Genomic DNA, 22,745 nt, shown 5'->3' with positions numbered 1-22,745 from the left:
CATGTAATAATTACCATTGAAATCATAGAAATTTCAGTTCCTGACTCCCTGAGGCACTTTTGAAAATCCATCTGTCCTTTAACCTTGTGTGCTCTCAGTAACAGAGCTGCTGATGCAGAGAGAGCTGGATAGTTAGAAGACCCTGGCTTCTCCTGTCCTTTGTTAAAAGCTGCTAACAATGTCTCTGTGTTTCTTTTTCCATTACTTTCCCATCTAGGCAGCAACTAGAGTTTCCAGAGGTGTTACATGATCAGAAGTGTCTAGGCTACACTGTTTTCTTTGTGGAAAACAAAAACCAAACTGAGAACTTATTGTTGCCTCTATGCAGCTACATTTTGTTTAAATTTAATTGCTATTTCTAGCATTATGTAGAGAAATCTTAAATAGGTAAAAGGGATCAAATTTGAATATACTTAAAAGAACTTGAAGGACTACAAAGGTGCTATTGAGGCACATGCATGACTAGAATCATATATATATATATGATATATGTGTGTGTGTGTGTCTATGTATATACAAACAAAAAATTTCCAATAAAACCAGACAGATTGACTGCATAAAAAAATCAAGCTATTATATATGGTAACCTCATATTTAAACAGTAACTTGCAAAACATTTCTGCTATAACACAGAGGCCTGTATTTAATAAGAAAACACACTGGTTTGTATTACAGGGCACCAAAAAAACCCAAGAAAACAAAACAAAAACAAAAACAAAACAAAGCAAACCAGAAAACCAATTAAAAACCCAAACAAACAAAAAAACAAACAAACAGAAAATTATCTAATAAGATTTGTAATGTACTGCTGTTTTACTTCACATCTTTATCAGATGATTAATCACAATTTCCTAGAAATTTAGGAAACTTTGTAGAATTAGGCCACAGCACTTTGAAAACTTTCATTCAAGGTTTTTTCAGAACTTAAAGGCCATCTTTGAAATGATAGACATGAAAACACTATTGGTAATTGTATACATTAATTATATCTCTTAATAAAAGTTGAAATATCAAAACTTTTTTTTTTAGTTATGCTTAAGGAATGAATTTATTTTGTTGATGAAAGCAGGGAAACTTAGCTGACAGATTGCACTGTTTCAGGTGGTTGTTTTTCTTGTACTCTTACAAATCCAGACAGGCTTTTTTAGGTCTTTTAGGGTTACCTCACAGAGTTCCTTTGTACACTGACATTGACATTCAATGTTATATATTTCCAGTCAGTCAAAATTTAGCACTTTGACAGTATGTAATGGCACACAATAAAAATTTGCATAAAGACACTAAAGACAGAAAGTCAAGAATTCAAACCTTAAGAAATATACTTAGGTAGTGCTTTTTTCCATATGAATGATATATTTGAGCTGAAACTTTCACCAACAGACAAGATGATAGCCAGAAGCCATGAAGTTCATTCCTTCTAGTTACAATTTGGCCATTAAAACTACTCCAGTAGGGAAAAGGGTCAAGTGACTGGTATTAAATAGCTGCTCTTTGTCCTATGTTTCTCAGCTGTGCTCATCAAATGTAACTGGTATGCAACATTGAAACAGAGTTTGCATGCTGAAAAATGTGAAATCTTCCTTAAATAAATTCCATCCTCTTATTTTTATAACCTGTTCTATGTTTTTATTTGTAAAAAGTATATATACCTTGTGTTTGTCCATTATGCATTCTTCTTTTTTACTTCTTCCACAAGAAAAGGCTGAATTATTTTTTTACTGATAATGACAGATTAAAAGTTTGAGAGATGGAAATTTGAAAGTGGAACTCCTGGTCATGCTACAAAGGTACTGAGTACCACCTTTCAAACTCTCCTTTCCTGGTGCCTTAGTACCACCACAGGATTCTGGTCAAAATCAGGGATTTTGTTATGCAAGGCTGTCTACAAACAAAAAAGGACTCTTATTCTTCATTACTGTGCATTCACTACCATAAATGTGTACATAAAACTAATTTGAGTGATTTAAAATTTAATCCAAGGACCAATGGAGGGCAAAGCACCTCTTGCACAGTAAGTTTTCAGGCTACTGCTTTTATGTAGACCTGGAAGGACTTTGCTGTCTGGAATTGTCCCTAAAGCTTATGTTTCTAATGAGCTGGCAGCTCTAGTCCAGGATCCAGACAAACCTAGGATCCCATAGATTGCTCTTTCTCTTTTAGAGATGTTCCATGCAAGTACTGACAGCAGCCATGGTATGTAGCTCACAGGAAATGGCAGATTTCCAACCTGAACTGATACAGGGTATCAGGGTTTAGGAGTTTCAAGATTCAATGAATCATGAAACTTTCAAATTTTACTTGCATTTTCTCTCTTTTCTCTTCTGTATTATTCACCTTGGGGAGTTGATTCAGGCCTCATTTATAGTAAGATGATCCTACTTGGACCTGAGCTATCATCCTACTCACTGGGAGTAGGGAAAACTTTTCCTCTAAGACTTCCGGCTCATGGCAGTGACCAGACATGTGAGGAACAAAGTCTTAACATTCTCCAAATCTGAAAACACAGGAAAATGAGGGCATTGATATGACATGAAATAACTCTTTGGCAACCTGCCTTTTCTTTGTTAAAATATCCCTTTCTTACTCAGTCCTGTGTACAATGATTTTTCTTCCTGTAATAAATACAAAACTATGAATGAGGAAACAGGATTCTGTATTGCCTCATGCATCATGAACAGAGTATTTTACCTTGCTGTAAATGTGAAAATGGTCAAGTTCTAACAACCTCCTAAGGATGAGGGTGATTACTTTTTGACTTCAAGTTCATTCATTTCTCAGTGCTATCAGTAATTAATGAACTTAAAGGGGAGAGTGATTACAAGACATTATCCTTGTTTACTAATTTAGTCAGTAAATTATTGTCAGACAAAAAGTGAGTGTTCATCCTGCTGCCAACCTCACTTCTGAGTGTTGCTGTTCAGGTTTTCTTGTCTTCAGTTCCAGCTAGTCAAAGACAGATGGTGTCATCCAGGTCTTTTTAAGTTAAAGAATCATTTAACAGCAGCACTGAAAAAAAATCTATCAGAATTAGGTACTTGTAATTATTATTCTCTGGCATATCCTTGCTTCTATTAAAAGTGTCCTGTCTTTCTCAGGATATTCTAAGAAACTTCTGAGAGGGTTATGAATTAGCAGGTGAAAAAGGCAGATACGTGATTTTTAATTCTACCATGCAGACGATGGGAACATAATTCCCAGCACATTTGTATACTTTTTGTTATTAAACTTAATTATTAGAGTGAGTGACAAATCAAGTGGGCAAGAACAAAAATGTCTTCTATGTTTTGCACAGAAAGATGCAGACTTTTTAATCTGAATGAAAAGCTTGTAGTCCTAGCTTCAAAGCAAATGACCTTACTGTCACAGCTTGTCAGGTAAGGGCAGAGTACATTGAGCATTGTGCACTGCAGAACTTTCAGCTGCCAATTATTTTCTCCTTCTCCACCTTTTATTTATGGGCTAACTTAAAGACTAATGACTTTGCCCTCAGTGCCATGCTATGAAGATGAAATCACCCCAATGCAGACCAGCCCAATGTATTTCACTCCTACCTGACCCTTCTTAAGTCTTGAAGAGGGTGCTTTTCTTCTTAAATTGTAGAACTCCCCTGACTTTTTCATTTCTGAATCAGTGCAGTCAGATGTAAAGACATCTGAAATATATGACAACCTCTGTTATAAGGTAGATGAAGACTGCAGCACATGATTAGCTGTTATTACTATCAGCAGTCATATTTTAGCTGAAACAATCACAAGGGAGTCCATCAAGCTGAAGGTGCCTCCAGAGTAAACAAAAGATGTATCTGTTTGCATTGTTTGTTCTTTGGTGTACCAGGAGAGATAGATAGATAGATAGATAGATAGATAGATAGATAGATAGATAGATAGATAGATAGATACATGTATAGATGATATACAGATATACAGATATACAGATTGTCATGGTTAGACACTGGCACAATGCTAGTGCTCTCATGAAGATACTTTCTTTCTGGTTTCTGCTGTGAGATGTGACTAGGAATAAGCAAAGCAGGCTCTTACTTAGGGAAAAAAAAAAAACAGAACTTTATTAACTACTCTACAACTACAGATAAAAAGGAACACACACACAGGGAAAATGAAAACTTCACAAGTGCATTTCCTCCTCCCCCCACCAAATTTCTAACACAATACATTTGTTCTTCAAATCACTAACTTTCGGTCTAGCACTACTTTTTAGACAATCAATCTTCAGTTCATCAAGAGGAGAGGAGTCTTTCTTGTACCATGGGCTTCCCCTGGAAACACAGCTGAAGCTTCGTGTGTTTCTGTGTCACTCGTGGCACCGCCCGGAGTACATCTGCCGTCGTGACTTCTTCTTTTTCATGTCTAGTGCTCTCACTACTGAACACAGACCAGAACTGCTTTTAGGGTTGTCTTTTAAGGATGCTCTGTCCTGATCTAAAAAAAGCACAGTCTCTCTTTTGGGACACCTGTCCCCACAATCTCTCCTTTGGGACACCTGTCCCCCCCATATTTTTTCACCCCCTGGGGCCGAAGGGCATCAACACTGAACCCTCTTGGTTCTGAAGCCATTGCCTCCCCCTAGAATGCAGTCTCTGTATTACAAAGAACATAGTTCTGTCTATAGCTATACAAAAAGAGTCCAGCAAAAGCTACTCCATCATTTCTTCTCACTAGAATTCTTCTCTATTCTTCTACTATCTCTCACTCGTCCAGACTTCTCTCACACTAGCCTATTTCCTTCTTCATCTTCTACTGTATCTTCTAAGAAAAGTCAATGTTCTGTAAAGTTCTTATTCTCTAAAAAGAAGTTAAAAGCTCCTACAAGCGGCCGGCTGAACCCCCCCCCTCTTCTCCGTCCCAGCCGTGCTGCCGGCGCAGGCCCATGTTTATCAAGCTTCAAAGTTACAGTCCCAGGCAGCGGCTCTCTCTCTCTCTCTCTCTCTGTGTCTCTCAGAAGAAGCTGCCCGATAGCTCCCCGTCTCTCTCTCTTCTACCCTTCCACTCCAGAGCTCAGGCCTACCTCTCTCAGCCTCATGGCTTTCCCCTCCCCCTGCTCAGCCAGCAGCTGGGCCGGGAGAGAGACCCGAACTCTTTCCCGCCGGAAACCCAAGAGGACCCTCCCAAGAGAGAGCTCTGCTTTTAACCCCGTGTTCTCAGAGGCGTGTCCATGTCCCAATAGCCAAGTTAAATGCCAATATTAAAGTCTGAATATCCATTAGCCAAAAACACAGCATCGCAAAAAACACATTTCTTGTCAAACCACCACACAGATATAGATATACAGATATAAGGGGAAGAATGGAAATAATCATATGGGGGGGGGGAGTTGGGGATCTTGGGGAAGAGAGAACTCATAAGCCCTTGTGATATTTCTTTTGTACCAGACTAAATGGGAATATTGTCTTCAGAGCAATTGATCAAAATATCCTGTCAGTTCATCACTGAGGTAGTTGCAAAACCTCAGCATTTGAAGGAAGAATTGTTTCTTGTTTTTTCTCATTTTGCCCAGCAGATTCTTACCACTGCAAAAGACCTGATAAAGAAGCAGAAAATAAAAATAGACAAGACTCACCTGTAGCATTGTGTTTGCCTGGGAATGTTTGTTATACACATAATGCATTATTTTACTCTAAAGAGGAAGATGACTTACACTGTCTGTGAAAAATACTAAAAGCAATCAAGTAACCTTTCATAAAGCCTGGAAATTGAACAGAAAAAGGCAATGGTTCTAACACGTAGAGAAAAGGGAGACTGGGTTTCCTTTTTTTTATCTGTATCTGTAGTTAGGCTTGTAGAAAAAGCTTAAATTCTATAAATTGTTTTTATGTCATGGACTAGGTGTGGGTTTATCTTAGTTACCATTCATGTTTCCCTCCTGGTTTGCCCCAAGCATTCAAAATTTCTACTTGTCTGCAATTAATTATGGCTAGATATTTTGTCTCAGCTGCAAATCTCTTTGTATCCCCCAACCCTTCCCCCCACCCCTCCTCCAGCTGTTTTTCTTTTCCTTACCTCCTGTTCATATGCTCAATACTATTCTTATGAAAATTATTAGTATAAATTACAGTCCCTGGAGACCCCACAAAGTTTCTAAGAGCTGTCTGAGTGTGCAGTGGAGACTCAGTAAATCAGGTCTAAGGTAATTTGTTGCATTTTTCTCTCAAGTTTTTTTCAACAGTCTTTAAACTGAAATTAAAATGCTACATGGATTCTTTTCAGCACAAGTGTGTCTATATGAGCCAGCTTCCTCATAGAATTCAAATGGCTTTTTTCTTTTTTTTTTCATATTTTGCTGAAAAACAAGTGGTTTACTGGAAAGAAATTATTCGATCTAAGCCAATATCTCAGGTCAGTTACTTATTGGTATTCCTTTATCACAAATACTGTCTTTTGCTCAGCTTTTGGTCAAGTGGAAATTGATTACAGGATTACATTAAATGTAGATTAGGGAAACAAAATCTTATTTGAGTTATGACTTAGAGCTACTGTTTAATTACAAATTTTCCTTTAAGGTAGTACTTGAGTGTATATATTTATTTATTTATTTATTTATTTATTTTTATAAACTCTTAAAGAGAAAGCAAAGCAAAATGAAAAGGAAACAAAAACAAGTTTTCAAACAAGCAGGTAGATATAAAGTTAATAAAATAAAATCTGCTGACTGTTAAAAAATGTAATGAAAAAATATAGTAAATACAAAACCTATATCTATGATGCAAAAGTTTTTTCTTGGCAATGTAAAAGCATAAACAGATTTGTAGGTCTTATCTCTATGAAAAACTTTAAAATGCTATCACTAAACGTAATCACATATATAAAACCAGTTATTTGCTGAATATTACATAGAATGTCATAATAACATTTACTGGTCAAGAGTTCATCTGTTCAGCTAAAGCATTTTGGAAAAGAAAATCAATTCAAGTACCTTATGTCAAATCTAAGATACCTCTTCCTGAAATAAAATTGTATTTGAAATTTTTAAAGGATTCCAAAAGATTCAGGAATCAAAACCAAACTCCTGATTTACACAGCACACTTACAAATCATGCTCTTAAAACTGACCTCATGTTTTGCTGCCATTTCATTCAATAAAAAAGCTGAAAACCAGAAAAAAAATTATTAATCTCTGACATTAATAAACAGAAAACTGATATGTTTCTTAAGGACCTTGAAAAACCAACAACATAGATAAAATCAAGTGATGGAAATCTCTTGAACCAAGAGAGCAGATAGAAGATGACAAATGTGAACAGAAAGCTGAGAAATATTGACTATTACCTTTTATTATTGTTATCACTGTTATTATTAATAACTGTTCAATTATATGTGATGACTGTGAAGCAGAACAAACATAAATGATAAACAGGAAAAAGTGTCGTCTTCTGTTCTGAAAGCTGAAAAAAAGTAAAATTATGTTTAGAATGAAGATAGATATTGACCTGTTTAACTCAAAGATTAAGAACTGAGATAATCATTGAAGAAAATGATCATGGCAACAAAAGCTTATTAAATACTTTTGGTAAAGACAGATAATTTTGGAGACTCTTTGAGAGTGCTCAGGTCTTGTCCATACTCATCTCTACACACACACAAGCAGCAGATCACAGAGTAATTCAGCCTGGAAGTGGCCCCCTGAGCTCTTGCAGTCTGACCTGCTGCTCAGGGATGGTAGAATCAAACTGGCTGAGGACTGTGTCTGTTTGAGCCCAGAACACCTCCAAGGATGCTCATCCCAGGATCCCTCTGGAGAACCTCTGCCAGTGTTTGATCACTGTCATGATGTAATGTGGTGATATAAGAATGACAGGCACCTTTTCAAAGACTGGAATATTTGACTTAAACCAGCTGTTGCTGAATAAAGCAAGTATTTCTAACAACCTTTTGAAGAATCAGCTTTCTCTCCTATTGCCTATCGCTCCTATGTAAGAGCACTCTGGTTATAGTGAGGATGAAAAAGTCTGAACTAAAGACATTGAAAGTTACACTTCTAGTGCATGCTTCAGATTTATATTTCTTCTTTCATTTATAGGAAATGGGTAAGGAATAATTTTTGACTCTAGTATATCCAATAGGCTGTCAAAGCTGAATAGTGAAGTGCCCAGTTGCAAAGCTTAGGCTTGATAATACTGGGATCTTCCAGTTTTTGTCTGCTAATATTTGTGAAGTGGTGTGCTGTTTCTGGCTTATGTAAATTTTCTGAAATTTGAGGATCTCATTTAGTTGCAAAATGATGCAACAATCTTATGATTGGCTATAAAGTCCTTGTAAAATTACAGGCCTAAGATTTTTAGTATTTTGAAAGAGATACTGAGACAAGTTAAGAAAATTCTTTGATGCAAAATATATTTATTTGTTGGGATGGAACAAAACAAAAGGCAAAACAAACTCCACACACAAAAAAACCCCACCAAATAAACAAACAAACAAAAAAAACCCTCAGTAAACAGGAAAAAGAATAAAAAGAATAATATCTGGAAACACTTTCTTCTCTTTCTGCCAGCTGGTTTTGTTTCCTAGACAAATTCAATCATTTTGTGGTGAATTATGTGTGGATTCACTTTCCACAGGTAAGCAGTCTGAACAAGCTGCAGTTCTTTGTAAAATTCAGGGTCTGCTTCTTCTCTGACTCAGTGTTAGTATTGCTCTTGCCATCTGCAAAACATGATGAAATATATATTATAAGGAACCAATATGTAGGTAAAACATGATTTTCTTTTTGCTTTCATTATCACAGTAGTAGTTCAGCTTCAGTTGCTAAATAAGTTGTGTGTTTTCTGAATGCATGTGCCAATCTTGTCTTTTACTACATACAATATTTATGCTGATTCAGTCTTCTGAGAGATTTTTTTATATGGAGCACTTATTTATAGGTGACAAATATAATGTGTGACTGAAATAGTTCAGGTTTGTAGGGGGAAACGGACATGCTGATGATTATATCTCTAGTCATATCTTTCATTTAGTTGTACAATGAAAACAATTGTGTGCTTGGTTTTTTAGCCTACCAACTCAATCTGCCTTAGCTTAACTTACATAACTTACTCAACTATTCTGAGAACCTTCCAGTGATTTACTTGAAAACTTGTAGGACCTGCCTCCTCATGATTCTTAGCTAATTTCAGTTTCCACTTCTGATATATTAATGCTTCCAAATTGCTCGTGATCTTGTAAAAAAACATGTAAATTCAGTGTTAATTATACCAATACACCTGAAGAATGTATCAGCAAACTTCCAGGTTTTGTTGCTTTGTTAACAATGACTCTTCCATAATCTTAAAGCAGATTATTATTGTTTGTAAACGTGGGGGTTTTTTTAAAGAAAAATATGTTTTAAAACTATTAACTCACTCCTTTCTGGAAGGCTAAGAAGAGGGTGAGACTAGATGATCTCTGGAAGTCCCTTCCCATCCCAACCATTCCATGACTGTGTGTTTTGTTAGATAATGTGAACATAATTTCCTTGCTGACCCCATTTCTGGTTTGTACCCTTGGGTTTGTGCCCTTTGTGCCCTTCCTTAGAAGGAACAGGGGTATTGTTACATACACATGGAAACAGTTCTTGTATTTTGCCAAAGGAAAAGAAATGAAGTTTCACGTGCAATAGAACACGGTTACACAGTGCACACGAGCAGAGCACAAACACAGCAAAAGCTGGTACCAAACTGCTATCTAGGATGAGACCTGATTTAAACAGATGGGGAAAACGTATTACTTTACACTAGTGAACTCCTGGAACTGGCTGCCAAAGGAGGCTGTGCAAGCAGACACAGATTCAGGAAAAGATTTAACAGAGACATGGAAAACAGCTCTATAAATGGATGCTGCAAATACTGTTCACCCTGTAACATTTTCAATGAAGAATGTCATTCTGGAATAGCTTTTAGGTAAGGGTATTGGGGAAGAACAGACAAATTCTTCCTAAGCAGGCTGTTAAGCTCCACACAGCAGTTTGCTCAGAGCCTCTCACTGGGATGAAGCAGAGATTTGGAAAAGTCCAAAATCTTCTGGATTGCAATAGAGACAGTTTACCAGAAAAAGCAAAAGCTGCATGCTTGAGAAAAGCAAAATAAGGAATTTATTTACCACTTCACATGGGCAAGCAGGTCTTCAATTATCCCCAGGAAGGCAGGGCTCCATCATGTGTAAAGACTGCTTGGGAAGGCAAATGTCATCATTCCAAATATCTCAACTTCCTCCTCCACATGATGATGTGAGAAGCAGGAAAGGCCTTGACCCTTTAAGAACTGCTGATCAATAGCAAAACCATCCCTATGTTGGACTGGTTTGCTCACAAATCCAAAACATAACACCACAGGAGCTACTGTAAAGATAATTATGTCCCTCTTGGATTAAACTAGTACAAACATGTTTAGATTCTGCAGGACATTAGGTGGTGTGGCTGCCTGCAGTAGCAGAGTGCTGACATCAGTGACTGGAACCTCTCTTGCATTGCATGCATAGTCTTTGCTATAGGTAGACGTGATAGATTTCTTGGTATCCCTCTGTCCATGAGGCAACATTTGTCTCATAGGTTTGTCCTAAGTTAAGAAGCATCTGCAGTAAACTACATTTAAGCTGTGAGGAAAGAAAAGATGCATCAGCTGCTGGCAAATTAACATATACCTAGCCACTAAAATGCACCTCAGCATTTGCAAGGCTCTCAGTGCACCCTTTGTGAATACTGTGAGCCCTAGGCTTTTTGACCTATGTTATATTATATTTTAATTTCTGTCTTCTCCTTATGCTGATAAAAAATGTCACTGTCTGAAATGCCAGAGAAGCACAACTGATTGCTTCTGGGTCAGCTTTCCCATAAAATATACCCAGAATTGCTTGGAAAGCACCATTCTTAGAGATAGAAGGAGGGGGAATCTCACTCCCTTCATCATCAGCCTCCTTTGTTCGTGACCATGTTGTCACATGTTGTTAGAAACCTGTGGCCCAGAGCCATTTCAGTCCATGCAGTCAGGGCTGTCACAGCAGAATTGGTAGAAAAAATCTTTGGGGAGTTCATCCAGTATTGTGCTAGGAAGAGACAGGCTGAGCTTAGATGGAATTGTGTTAGGAAATGAATGGTGAGTTCTGCTAAGTTTGTGCCAGTCTTTTGTTGAGAAAAAAAGTGATGATATGTAATGTAAGGAAAGTTGAGCTCAAAGGCTAACAGAAGGGATAATGGAAACCCACCAGAGCAATAAAGTGGAGTATTCTGGCTAATGAATAGGTCACTGATCCTGTATAAGTGTGATCAACAAAACGCTAAACAAATGCTTGACATTCTACAGTCAGTGCAGCAAAACAGGTTTTTCTAAACAAGGGCATCTGCATTTGGCCTAATATTTAGCACAAAGTGTGGCATACCATGACTTCCCTGTGGCTCAAATCCTAATCTCTGTCACTCAGTTTTCTCATAATGCTTTGTGTAAATGCAGTGAGAGAATCTCTGTACAGTCCCGCAGAACCCAGCTGCTTCTGGAGCTGACACAGCTGCACACACTGCAGGAATTACAATTTTTTTTAAAACTTCAGTAAGTACCTTGTGTAGTATCTTTTCTCATTTCTCCAGTTACTCTACTGTGTGTGGAGATATACACACCCACAGACAAGAGGTAATGATATCACAAAAACACAAAAAGGTAAGGAAGAAATTAACCTACGGATAAATTTGCATATCACTTGAAACCAAGGTCATCCATCTTTTTAGCAAAAGCACTAAAAAAGGAACCTAATTGAAATTAAATCAATTCTAAGAGATATATGTGCATGTTTACTAGCAGAGGGAAAGTATCCTAGTTTTGCTTGTGCTTGATAGCAAAGTGTTTACATAATGAATACAGACATCTGTTAATTACCTCTACGCTGCACCATTGCTTTAAATGTGCTTGAATATCTTGGAGCATTCAGTTTCAGATAATTATTTCTGATGAATGTGTGTACATTTAAAATGTATTGTAGTGGGATATTTAATTCTTCTTCTAACTAGAGTACTTTCATGATAATAGACCCCACTTTCCTTCCTCAGTAGACACAGGAACATCATTCATTTTGTTTATAGCACAATTTCTAGATAATCTTTTAAGGTTTCATTTTGATAGAGTGTTTGTTTAGTGACTGTTGTTACAAATTTATTCTTGCATTTGACTTTGGCATGTTTTAAATAGCTGTTTATCTCCCATCTACTCACTGGATCATTTAAAGGGTCTACCTTTCATAGGTCTTAACAAATGATTACAACATCATCAGAAAATCACAGTCCTGATGCAGAATTCATTTTTAGATTACTTTTACTAATTGGTTTTCAGTTAGAAACAACTTCTCTACTTATTAGATAAGTAGAAAGAAAAACTAATAATTTGTAGGATCACTGAACCTACAGCTTTGAACAGCAGTAGGTTAAGAAATCCTTGTAAGGAGAAAAGAGCTATAGATGTACAAGCTGTGTGCTATGTAAGAAAGGTTAAATAAAACTGATCATCTGTCCTGATGGGGTAAGTGCCACCTTGAAAGAAGAATCACTGCTGGGGATTTGCCTTCTTCTACACACTCATGAAAGTAAAATGGGAAGCAATCTTCTGGGGCTGAGACTGGAGACAAAATTAAAGTACAATGTGATATTTGCCTCTAAGGACTGAAACTGAGATCTTTTGAGGGGACTCAGATTAGGTGCAATACCCTTGAAATACAGTATTTAAAGAATGTGAACTGATTATAGATACAGAAAATAAGATGTTGTGGTTGGCACAATTAAACTTTGAGGTCAGGTAGAATGGAGAGAGCTTACTGAAAAATAGGCTCAAATACCTATGTTTTCTTAAAAATCAGTAGAGATGTGGTAGGGACCTTTACAGAAAGGAAATAAATAGTCAAATAGTAGCATGGAATTTTAAGAATACATGACATTACTTCTTCTCCTATATTTTGTCTTTTTATTGGCTATTTAGATTATTATTTAGAAGAGGGGTGCTAGTATGCTTTTTTCTATGTGACGTACAGCAAGTAACTTAAAATTTCTGTCACTCAAACAGAAAAATATATAATTTTTCCAATCTAAGCCTCTTTTGATGTAACTGGAGGCCATTTCCTCTTGTCCTTGTTACTTGGGAGAAAATGCCAACCCCCGGTTTTCTACAGACTCCTCTCAGGTAGTTGTAGAGAGTGATAAAATCTTTCCTGAGTCTCCTCTTCTCCAGGCTAAACAAACCCAGCTCCTTCAGCTCCTTCTCACTGGACTTATGCTCCAGACCCCTCACCTGCTTCATTGCCCTCTTTTGGTCATTCTTATCATACATATGGAGATTTTGTGAGGTTATCTAATCAAGCGCGTAATTCCGGGGTGTGATCAGTATAAACCTTTTCTCAAAATATTTTATGTCAAAGCTATACAAGCAACTCAAGACATGAGCTAATTCACAGCATCCTTATATTCCCAATGTGCCTGCCATAGATTGGTTTCCGTTTTGTATGAGGTACATGTACTGATGTCATGTGAGGATGAACACTGCAGGAAGTGCCAGTGGGAGGGTGGGAGTAGTGGTAGATGCTCATACAATTGGGTTTTACTGACATTTTCTGGATGCAGTAAGTACCATACTTCTTTCAGTTTTCTGGACCAAATTCAACACAAAGTTATGTACTTCAGTACTGTATTGAACTCAACTGGCATATAGGGGCTGAAGTCAGCATTAACTATAGCCATCTGGTTTTTTGTCATGCCATAGTCAATTATTTTTATTTAGCTCTTTCAGTCATACAAAATAAAACTGTCAAAGTTGTCAAGAACTCTGAGAAATGAAGCCTCTGAGCTGCTGCTCTGAGATTTTTAATATTTCTTCCAATACAGATCCTTGTGACCTAAAAATCCTGCCAGAAGTACGTTTGGTCAGATAGTTTGATAGGATGTGATCCAAAGGCTTGTGGTTAGTAGAATAGATGCAGCAAAGAATTCATCATTTGTCTACATAAACCTTCCAACAGTACATTGAGTAGTGCAGATATTATAAATGTACATTTCATAAGATAACTGCTTCTAGTGTCCACACAGCAAAATATTACCATCACTGCAATGCATTCAGATATAGAGAAGTATAATTAAAATTATTGGTGTTTTAAATTAGGTAATTTTTAAAACAGGTGAAAATAGTAGAGTTCTTCATGATTTTCTTCCCTCAGAGCTACAGTAGCCTGCTGTTCCATAGAATAGTTCAGCATCTGTGAGGGGATCAAGAAATGTAGGTTTCTCTTTGTCAAAGTGCTGTATGAAGAAAGACTTTCACTTTCTGGGGCATGTTGAGTAGCTGAATGGGGCATTATTTTATTATCCTTCAATTGATTAGACCTGTTCAGAGCAGAGTTTTCTTATTTCTGTCATAAAGCATTTAAAACTTCAGGATGACTAGAAAACATTTGGGGCATTGTTAATTGTGGGATACTTTAAATATTTTTATAAACTACTATTTTTTAAAATAATTTTCTGATTTTGAAATATTTTGAGAACAAATAATACTGATTTTAGAATGCCAAATGAGATTGAACTAACAGGAAAAAAATATCTAAGCAACGTATTGGCCCTTTCCAATGTCAATTTTTCCTTTAAAAATTCCCATATCATCCATTTCCAGCTCGACATTCACAGAAGTTTCTTTTCTTGGCTTCAGCTGAATCCCAAGTAATCTTGTCTCTGTAATTACCCAAGGTGAAAGGGACATCCCAATTTAGCATTGCTTCTAAAGGAAATGCCACATATGTTCCCTGACTTACTTTAAAAAAATTGAAACCCCAACATAAAATTGATTAAATTGTTGACAGATGCAAAGATCAGTTAGAACATGGTAGAATTCCTAGATTTCATTCTTAAAATATCTCAGTATAGAAATAAGAAAAATTAAAAGTGAATTCAGCAGAGTTGCTGGACCTCAAAAGAAGAGAATCCATCAATTTCCTTTATTTCTTAAAAATAACACTAAAGAAATGAAGATTTTAAGCGGAGCCACTCTGCTTGAAGAGACTTTCTGTCTCAGCTGGTCTTTTGGAAGGAGAATATGAGCAAATACTCAGAACAGGAAGATTTTCACTGGAAACTGGTTCCATATTGTTCAAAAGAAAGCAGAGCCCCACTTGCTGTCTCTATTACTCACCTTTCTCTGTGGTTATTCAGTTTCTCACAAATTCCTATTTGAAAGGAAAGTCAAGAAGTCCTTTCAGGCAAGAGAATCTGTAGAACAAGTGTCAACTCTCTCTCTCTCTCCATCCTGATGGATTTTTTAAATGAGAAATATTTCTGAACAATATCTCAGTGTATCTCCCCTTAAATTAATTTAATCTAGTCAATTCAATCCTTTGTAATTTCTAAACCAGGATTACTTGTGAATGCTGCACCATCAGGCTTGTGTCTTTGGCATAATTTATCTTTACTAATAGAAGTCAAAGTAGGGATTCATGTCAGTAATTTGGGGTTTTGATCAAATTGTTTAGACTTTCAGGAGGTGAGTGGTCTCAAAAGTAAAAATATTTTATGCATGCTAGAAAAGCTTGATTGCCTTAAGATCAGTCTTTACTGTAAGAGTCCCTCCTTCTTTTGTTTGTAGGAACCACGTATTTCCAAGGATCTTATCCTGTCCAATGACAGAGTATTGAAAAATCTTAAATTGAGTTATGATCTTCTGTCAGTTTTTATGATCCTGTACAGTAATGAGAAATTTTCCATAATACCCCTTGTCAGACAAATCAAGGGTGAGTCATTAGCTCCAACTTAACATATAAGGGCATCTGAGGTGACAAGACACATGGGAAAGGGACAAAAGAACTGTAAGAATCCCTGAAAACAGCAAAACTCAGTGGAAATAAAAACTTTTGTCCTAGAGTATATGGTCTGCAGTTTATAACTCCAAAGGGCCAAGCCCTGGGTATAGGGTGTATCTAAAAGCATGGCTTTAATGCTCCATAATATGACTATTAAAAAGTTAGCTAAATTTTATGAAAATCTTTCATGAGTTAGTTTTGCTTCAATCCTAGTTTTTGTTTGCCCTGTTTTTAATCCTGTTAATTAGATCTTGTTTATTTCCAAGTAACTCACTTCCAGATTATTACATTTGCTGCCAAAGTTGCATTGTTCATTAAATTGTCTGTTATATTCATTCTTCTTAGCAGTTTTAATATAAATAAAATTCTTGCCAGATATTTTTGGAGGAGAGAAAATACCAGCATTTAGTATGCCTGTGCCCTTCACAATGTTTTTACAGGCACTGGTTTGCAGATCCTAAGTGGACTAAACTGTTTTATACCTCCCTCAGATAGATTATGGAAATGCAGGGATTTAAACAGAGGTGCTTACATAGTAAAAACCTGGATCTTCTGAGAGGTGGAAAATTGTATACCTTTGAAATTGTCATACTTTGGAGTTTGCATTCTTCAAACCACTGCTAATCACCAAATTATATGTGCTTAACACTATATTTTCAGTCCAGTAGGTGTTTTATTTGTATTATCAAAATAACTTCAGTTCCTCAAGTCATGAAACCATAACTTTTAAAACTGAGTCCATTCCTACCTGTAGTACATTCTTTATTTGTTTTACTTTGTATGGCTGGGCTGATAATTAAGTGATGTCTAACAAAATCAGAAAAAATTAATTACTCCAGTAGCAGTAGTCTGGTTGTATTAAATCATTATATAAATAAATTAATAATGATATAGAATCTTATCATTACTTTGAATATGTCATTTGCTGATACATATATAATGCATTTCTTTTTTACATACCACTGAATGCTTATAAAGAGTAAGTAGATGATCATAATCAAAACAATGATAAATCTCACACTAATATCTGCTACTTTCATTCAAAGGCCCCCTAAAGCACTTTGCAGACTGTTATATATAGGAAAAGAAATTAGGAATAGAAAATTACACTGAGATTTCATCAATATCTCCTGGTAATAATTACAGGATTTGATCAGATTCATTCATCTCCCATTTGGCTATTAATAGGAATATGACACTCTCTGAATTCAATCTTTATTCTCTTGAGGGGATTTTCTTTGGTGAGGAAAAACTTCAGAGACTTTCTCCACCCTATTAATGTGCAAAGTCTTTAAATACCGTCAGAAGCATTATCACTTGCAGGAATTGAGTGTTCGAGCTGTGATTATTTCTAAGTGTGCTGTACAAAGTCAAGCATAATAATCAGTCTTGGGTTTAAAACTTTTTTGATTTTGTCAGCACTGATTAGTATGTCCAGAGGAACTACAAGTATGTTAGAAAAGCAAAACAGAGCCATTCAGTCTCTGAGTCTATTTGTCTTATTTGCGCATGCATGGCCCAAAAATCATCATTATCCCATTTTTGTTAAGAGGGAAAGAACTACCCAGGTTCTGCTGGTGAAAAGGCAATTCACCTCTTTCGATTCTTAGTTCAACACTCCCAGTCCTCAGTAGTTTCAGTATGGGGGAAAATGCTACAATGATGACATTAGTAAGTGATGATCAGAAAATAAGGCTATTTCTGAAAATAACTCTAACATTTATTGTCATGGCAATGGCTTTAAAGTGACCATATCACTAAGTGCATAAATAAAATATTAAAAGGAGTAAAAAATTATCAGTAAAGAGGGAGAAAATTGTTGCTGCTCCTTTCTATTTGCTTCAAAGAAAGTGAAAGCTATTGGTGACAGGAAAACTGCTGCCCTCTCACATCCTTATTTGGATCTGAACTATTAGCTGGTTTTGTGAAAGAGGAAAGAAAGAAAGAAAAAAGAGAAATGCCAATAGTTTTCATTTTACCACTCTTCGAAGAATTCTTTATTTTAAATAGATATGTCCAACTTTAAAATGTTCTTTGAAAGAGTAAAAATCAGGAGAGAAAGCCAGTCTCAGAGGAAAACCTAAGAAAGAGTAAAGTGATGACCTACATTATCCTCTGTTAGAAGAGAGTGGGTCCCAAGGATGCAGTCTTTAGCAGTGACAAAGATTAGGTCTACATACCTGCCTTTGTTATTCACTTTTTTCTTTCTTTAATCTTTCTTTTCTTATACTGCTTGTCTCCAAATTGATGAAAAGGATGCCTTTGCAAAGGGCATGGCGATCTGGGGATGATCACAATGTTCAGGAGCAGCCTGCCAGGGTTCCTGCTCTCCATTTACCTCCCTTTCTATCAATGTCCTATAGCAACCTCACCGACAGAGCACCTGGTGTAGCTGTGTCCAGCCAAAGAGGGCTAATGATCTCAGCAAGTCAAAGAGTCACATAACACAAAGGAACAAGTTTTCTGAAGGGGAAGAACACACAGATTAAGTAAAACAGTCACCTGCTATTTGGAAAACTCTACTAATTAAATCTCTAATTACTCTCTTCATCACAGAGAACAGACGTTAGTTCCAGTGAGCTGTTGTTCGAAAATGTGATTGCTATTTTCTTAACTAATTCAGTTGTGCTTCTTTTTGAAAGAACATTTTGCTTTCCATCTCTTCAGATGGACCAAATAAGGGTGATAACTGGAGATGCTACAGGCAAACAGTACTGTCCTGCTGGAAGGCTCTGAACATTACCAGAGATCGTGCAGATCCCTGCTGCGCTGCCCAGTTATTAGCAATATAATGAGTACAATCTTGGACTCATCCAAGTTAGAGATGAAAAAGACTTTCATTTTCCTGAAATCATTACAAGTTCTCAGTTATAGTCATATTGTGTGGTTCAGTTAACTTTTCTAGATACTGAATTCATCCTTAATCCTGTGATATTTTTGAACAAAAGAATTTATTTTTTTTTAGATCAAAAAGTTCCTTGCTTTAGATACCTAATTACATGTCAGGATAGAGCTAAAAAGAAAGAGGGGGAAAAAGAGAGACAAATAGATGGATTTGTTTCCTCTTTCTTTCTTTTCTGTCAAAAATTTATAATCTTAACACTATATTTAGGGCTTTTTTTCCTGTGTTCATAATTTAGCCTTTTATGCGTGTGTTTATATAAAAAAACAAATAAAAACACAAACTGAACAAAACAAAGAATACAAGCCAACAAAAAAAATATTGCAACCAAAAAAACCCACAGAGGCAAACCAGCTGAGAGACAAAGTACCCCATTAAATATTGCTTATTTCATTTTCTATTTGGAAGAAAGAACACTCTACGCCAGTTGGGTTCATCTCTTGAAATAATAAAGGAAAAATATTGCAACTGTGCACAGTGATTTGGTCTAAGCATGAAAAAGCACTGGGTTACTTGCTGCAGTTGAAATGAGGAGCTCAAAGACATGACTATAAATTGAATTTTTTGTGGTCTTCCTAACTAAAATGAGGTTTGAGTTGCATGCAGTTGTTGTATACCTATTTGGTGCTCAGATCAAGGAAAATAATTTCATATGCTTCACAATTGCTTTCCTTTTGTGTCTCTGTAATTCAGGAGGAAAGACAGTGGGATGCTGTCATACAAAGAGCACCTACCAGTCAGTCAGGTGGTGGTTGGAGACCTTGACCGGCCTGGGTCTGAAGCCAAAGTGTCCGTGGGTCCCGTGCGCTGCCAAGGAGATCGTGAGTTCTCTGGTTTCCTTTTCCTTACTCCTGGGTAGAAACTCAGTTGGAAAGGGGTAACTTTGGAGACACTCCCTGGGAAATTATGGCTGTCTGCTCAAAAGACCTTTTGCTATGGGAGCATGATATGATCTGAGAAATTTTGTCTATGAAAATACACATATAATGACTTACCTTTTCATTTATAATATCAGTATTCTTCTTTAATTTATGGTAAATGTGGCAACTTGGATTATTCAACTAAGTTTATGTAGATGAGCAGTAGTACAGATTGCATAATAATATCACTCAACATCTGTGCTTCTCTTGGGCACTCTTGTCAGCATCATTATCATTACTATGCTTCTATAAATGATGGCAAAACTCATCACTGTAATCTCTGGCTGTAGGTGTACAAAGTTTGACAAGATTGTTACCAGATGCTAACTGTATCAGGACTAGATGTTTCCATGAAAAGCATTGGGAGTTTTTTGTTGCAGTCTCTGGTTTCCAGGCTGAGTGGTGGTAAGAGATGTACATCCTCCAGTTTGGTCATCTACTGATAGAGTAAAGCAGTATCATGTATAAATTTCCACTGCACACACTCAAAATTGGAAAAAAAAATGGACTGAGGAAAATTGTAGTCTTGCTTCAGTCTATTTTATATTTTAGGAGAAATTTACTACCAAAGGCAGAGCGACTGTTTAAGGCCCTTCTAAATCACACTTCAAAAATTCAGACTCTTCAATTGACACACATTTCATTTGTCCGCTGTGTTTTGAAGCAGTTCTCTTATAATAGGTGCAGTAAGCAAAGGTTGTCTGATTTAATTTAAAACAAGTAATAATTGTGTGATCTATAAATAATATAAAACCCATTCACAATAAGCAGTACTATAACTCAGCCTGTCAGACAGACATGATGCAGAAGTGTTCACATCATATATTTGTTGCTTGTTATTTAGGGTGTTTGACCAATCACAGGTCAGTCTGTGTTTGTTTGTGTCTCATTTATGTTTGATAAACTTTTTTGTAATAGGCTCTTACAACTGATGAAAAAATTAACCAATATTATTTTTCTTGAACCCATATTCCTCATATTCTGAATTTGAGTGCTTCTGGAAATGTCACTCTCTAAAGTGTGAGCCATTTCTAAATATTAGTATAAATGAAACCTCATCTGAGCAGGAATAGCCTTTATTAGAGTGTGACTGAGTGACACAGCCTTTTGGGAAACTGAACGGGTGTATTCCTACCATGCTGATTAATTTAATTTTCTCCATGAACTTTACAGATATGATTCATAGTTTTTGAAAAACTTTGCCTATGAATAAATTTGAATTTCCTTCCATGACCATATATTACTGTCAAAAATCTAGTATAATTTTTCTCACAGGAGATAGTATAGACCCCAGTTCTTTGCAAAGCTCCTGTTTCATATTCCCGGTGCATTTACTAAGCATTCCCCTTTGTATTCTTTCTTGTGGTAAACAAGGTTTCCATTCCAGAGAAAAATTCCAAAATTTTAAACTGTGCTTTTATTCCAATTTTGAAGAAAGATCCAAAGTACCAAATTTCTGGGAAAGGATTAAAAACAACAACAGCAAACCACAAACCAATTTATTTGTGTGTGTGTGTGTGTGTGTGTGTGTGTGTGTGTATGTGTTTGTGTGTGTGTTGCATGCAGCAAAACCAACATTATTACTACTACAGGTGTTGAGTGTCATCACCACACAGTTCATGTTTTCAGTTAAATTCAGTTGCATGTTTAAATGAAATTCAGTTCTAGTTGTGAAGACTGTCAAAGAAATATAGATTTTTGTTTTGCTTGCAAGGAAGGTAGAAAAAGTAACCAGTCAAATAAAAATTTACCTATTTAGAAGAATTTCTCATTGTGGTTGCAGCCAATACTGTGACAACTTATCTTGTCTTGCCCTGAGGGTTGTCCATACCATGTGTTGTATTAATCCATAGTCCAGTGATATTTTGCAGCACATTAAGTCATATTTTCCCACCAGAATAACAGAATAATTTGCCACAAACCTCATAGCTAACATTTTGTAACATCCAGGGATATGTTACCTGGGTCAGCTCACAACTGTACCTGAGTACAGCAGTTAAGAGTACCACAGAGCTAATGGCCTTTGCAGCCCTTAAAAAGAGTCAGCTGAAAGCTCAATATCTGAGACCAAAGAGGATTAAAGAAAGCAAAGATATTTGTCATTTCATACAATTCATTTCTTCCCATGCTCATCAAATTCTCAAGGATCCATTAATCAGCAGAAGTCACAACAATTAACTGTTCCTACACCATTGACTGACCAAGTAAATCTGAAAATCATTCATCTCAGTTCAATTTGTTTTGACACGAAACAAGGAAGATTGCAGAGTCATAACTGTTTTCCTGTTGCAAAAATAACTGTATTCTTCTTTCAGAAATATAGGGTTTATTTTGGTCCCATAAATGATGATTGCATTTTTATTTTTGCCTGATTTATTACCTGATTAAGGCTGTTCTTGAATAGCAGCTATTGTTGGAGATATGGATCAGAAAACTGGTTTATGCGTCATTACACACCTCTGTGTTACAGAAGTATTTTTCATCTTTAACTGCACCTCACAAAACACTACTTGCATTATGAAAAGTAGTCAGCAAAAAGGGCCCTTATTACCCCTCTAAAGATCTGCTTAAGCAGCTGAATTCTATCAGAATTATGAAGACTCATCTAATGTGGCAAAAATCCCATAAATCTGGTCTGGGGCCTGTTTTGCACCTTGGAATAAATATGCAGGATGTCTCTTTTCTACCATTTAGTGTTGAGGAATGCTTTCTTAATATCTAATGATTTTTCTAAGTGCTGATCTATCAGGGAAGCAAACTTATCCAATTTCATGGAGAACAGGTGCACAAAGAGGAAATTAATTTGGTGGGGATTTTTGACACTGTATTGCAATGATTCAAAGATCAAGCAAGGTTTTCAGCAAATGTCCACTCTACACAGACTTAAAGCAAAACAGTCCTTCCTGCCCACAGTTCTATGAGTGTTGTACTTACAGAATGACAATGGCAGTTTATCAGCACAATCTCAATATCCTCTTAGCAGAACTGGAATTTAAGGTATAAACAAAGAAAATCAGTCTTTACTCTCCATAGTAATACTGGATAAGGGAACTACTCTTGTTTTCCCTGAAGTAAAGTTATTCTGTGCAGGATCTAGAAAAAAGGGCACAATGGAATGACAAA

The 22,745-nt window shown here is 36.4% G+C and overlaps 1 protein-coding gene across 1 annotated transcript in view; it reads left to right on the top strand.

Annotated features, from left to right (window-relative positions):
• Window positions 1–22,745, top strand: part of CNTNAP2 (contactin associated protein 2) — a 1,033,176-nt gene that overhangs the window by 843,223 nt on the left and 167,208 nt on the right. The window contains exon 15 of the mRNA XM_066557113.1: window positions 19,396–19,523. Within this exon, the coding sequence (XP_066413210.1) occupies window positions 19,396–19,523 (128 nt within the window). The remainder of the gene's footprint in view (window positions 1–19,395; window positions 19,524–22,745) is intronic.

The sequence above is a fragment of the Molothrus aeneus genome, chromosome 1 (assembly GCF_037042795.1).
Source record: "Molothrus aeneus isolate 106 chromosome 1, BPBGC_Maene_1.0, whole genome shotgun sequence".
Classification (NCBI taxonomy): Eukaryota; Metazoa; Chordata; class Aves; order Passeriformes; family Icteridae; genus Molothrus; species Molothrus aeneus.
This window is presented reverse-complemented; position numbering and strand designations above follow the sequence as displayed.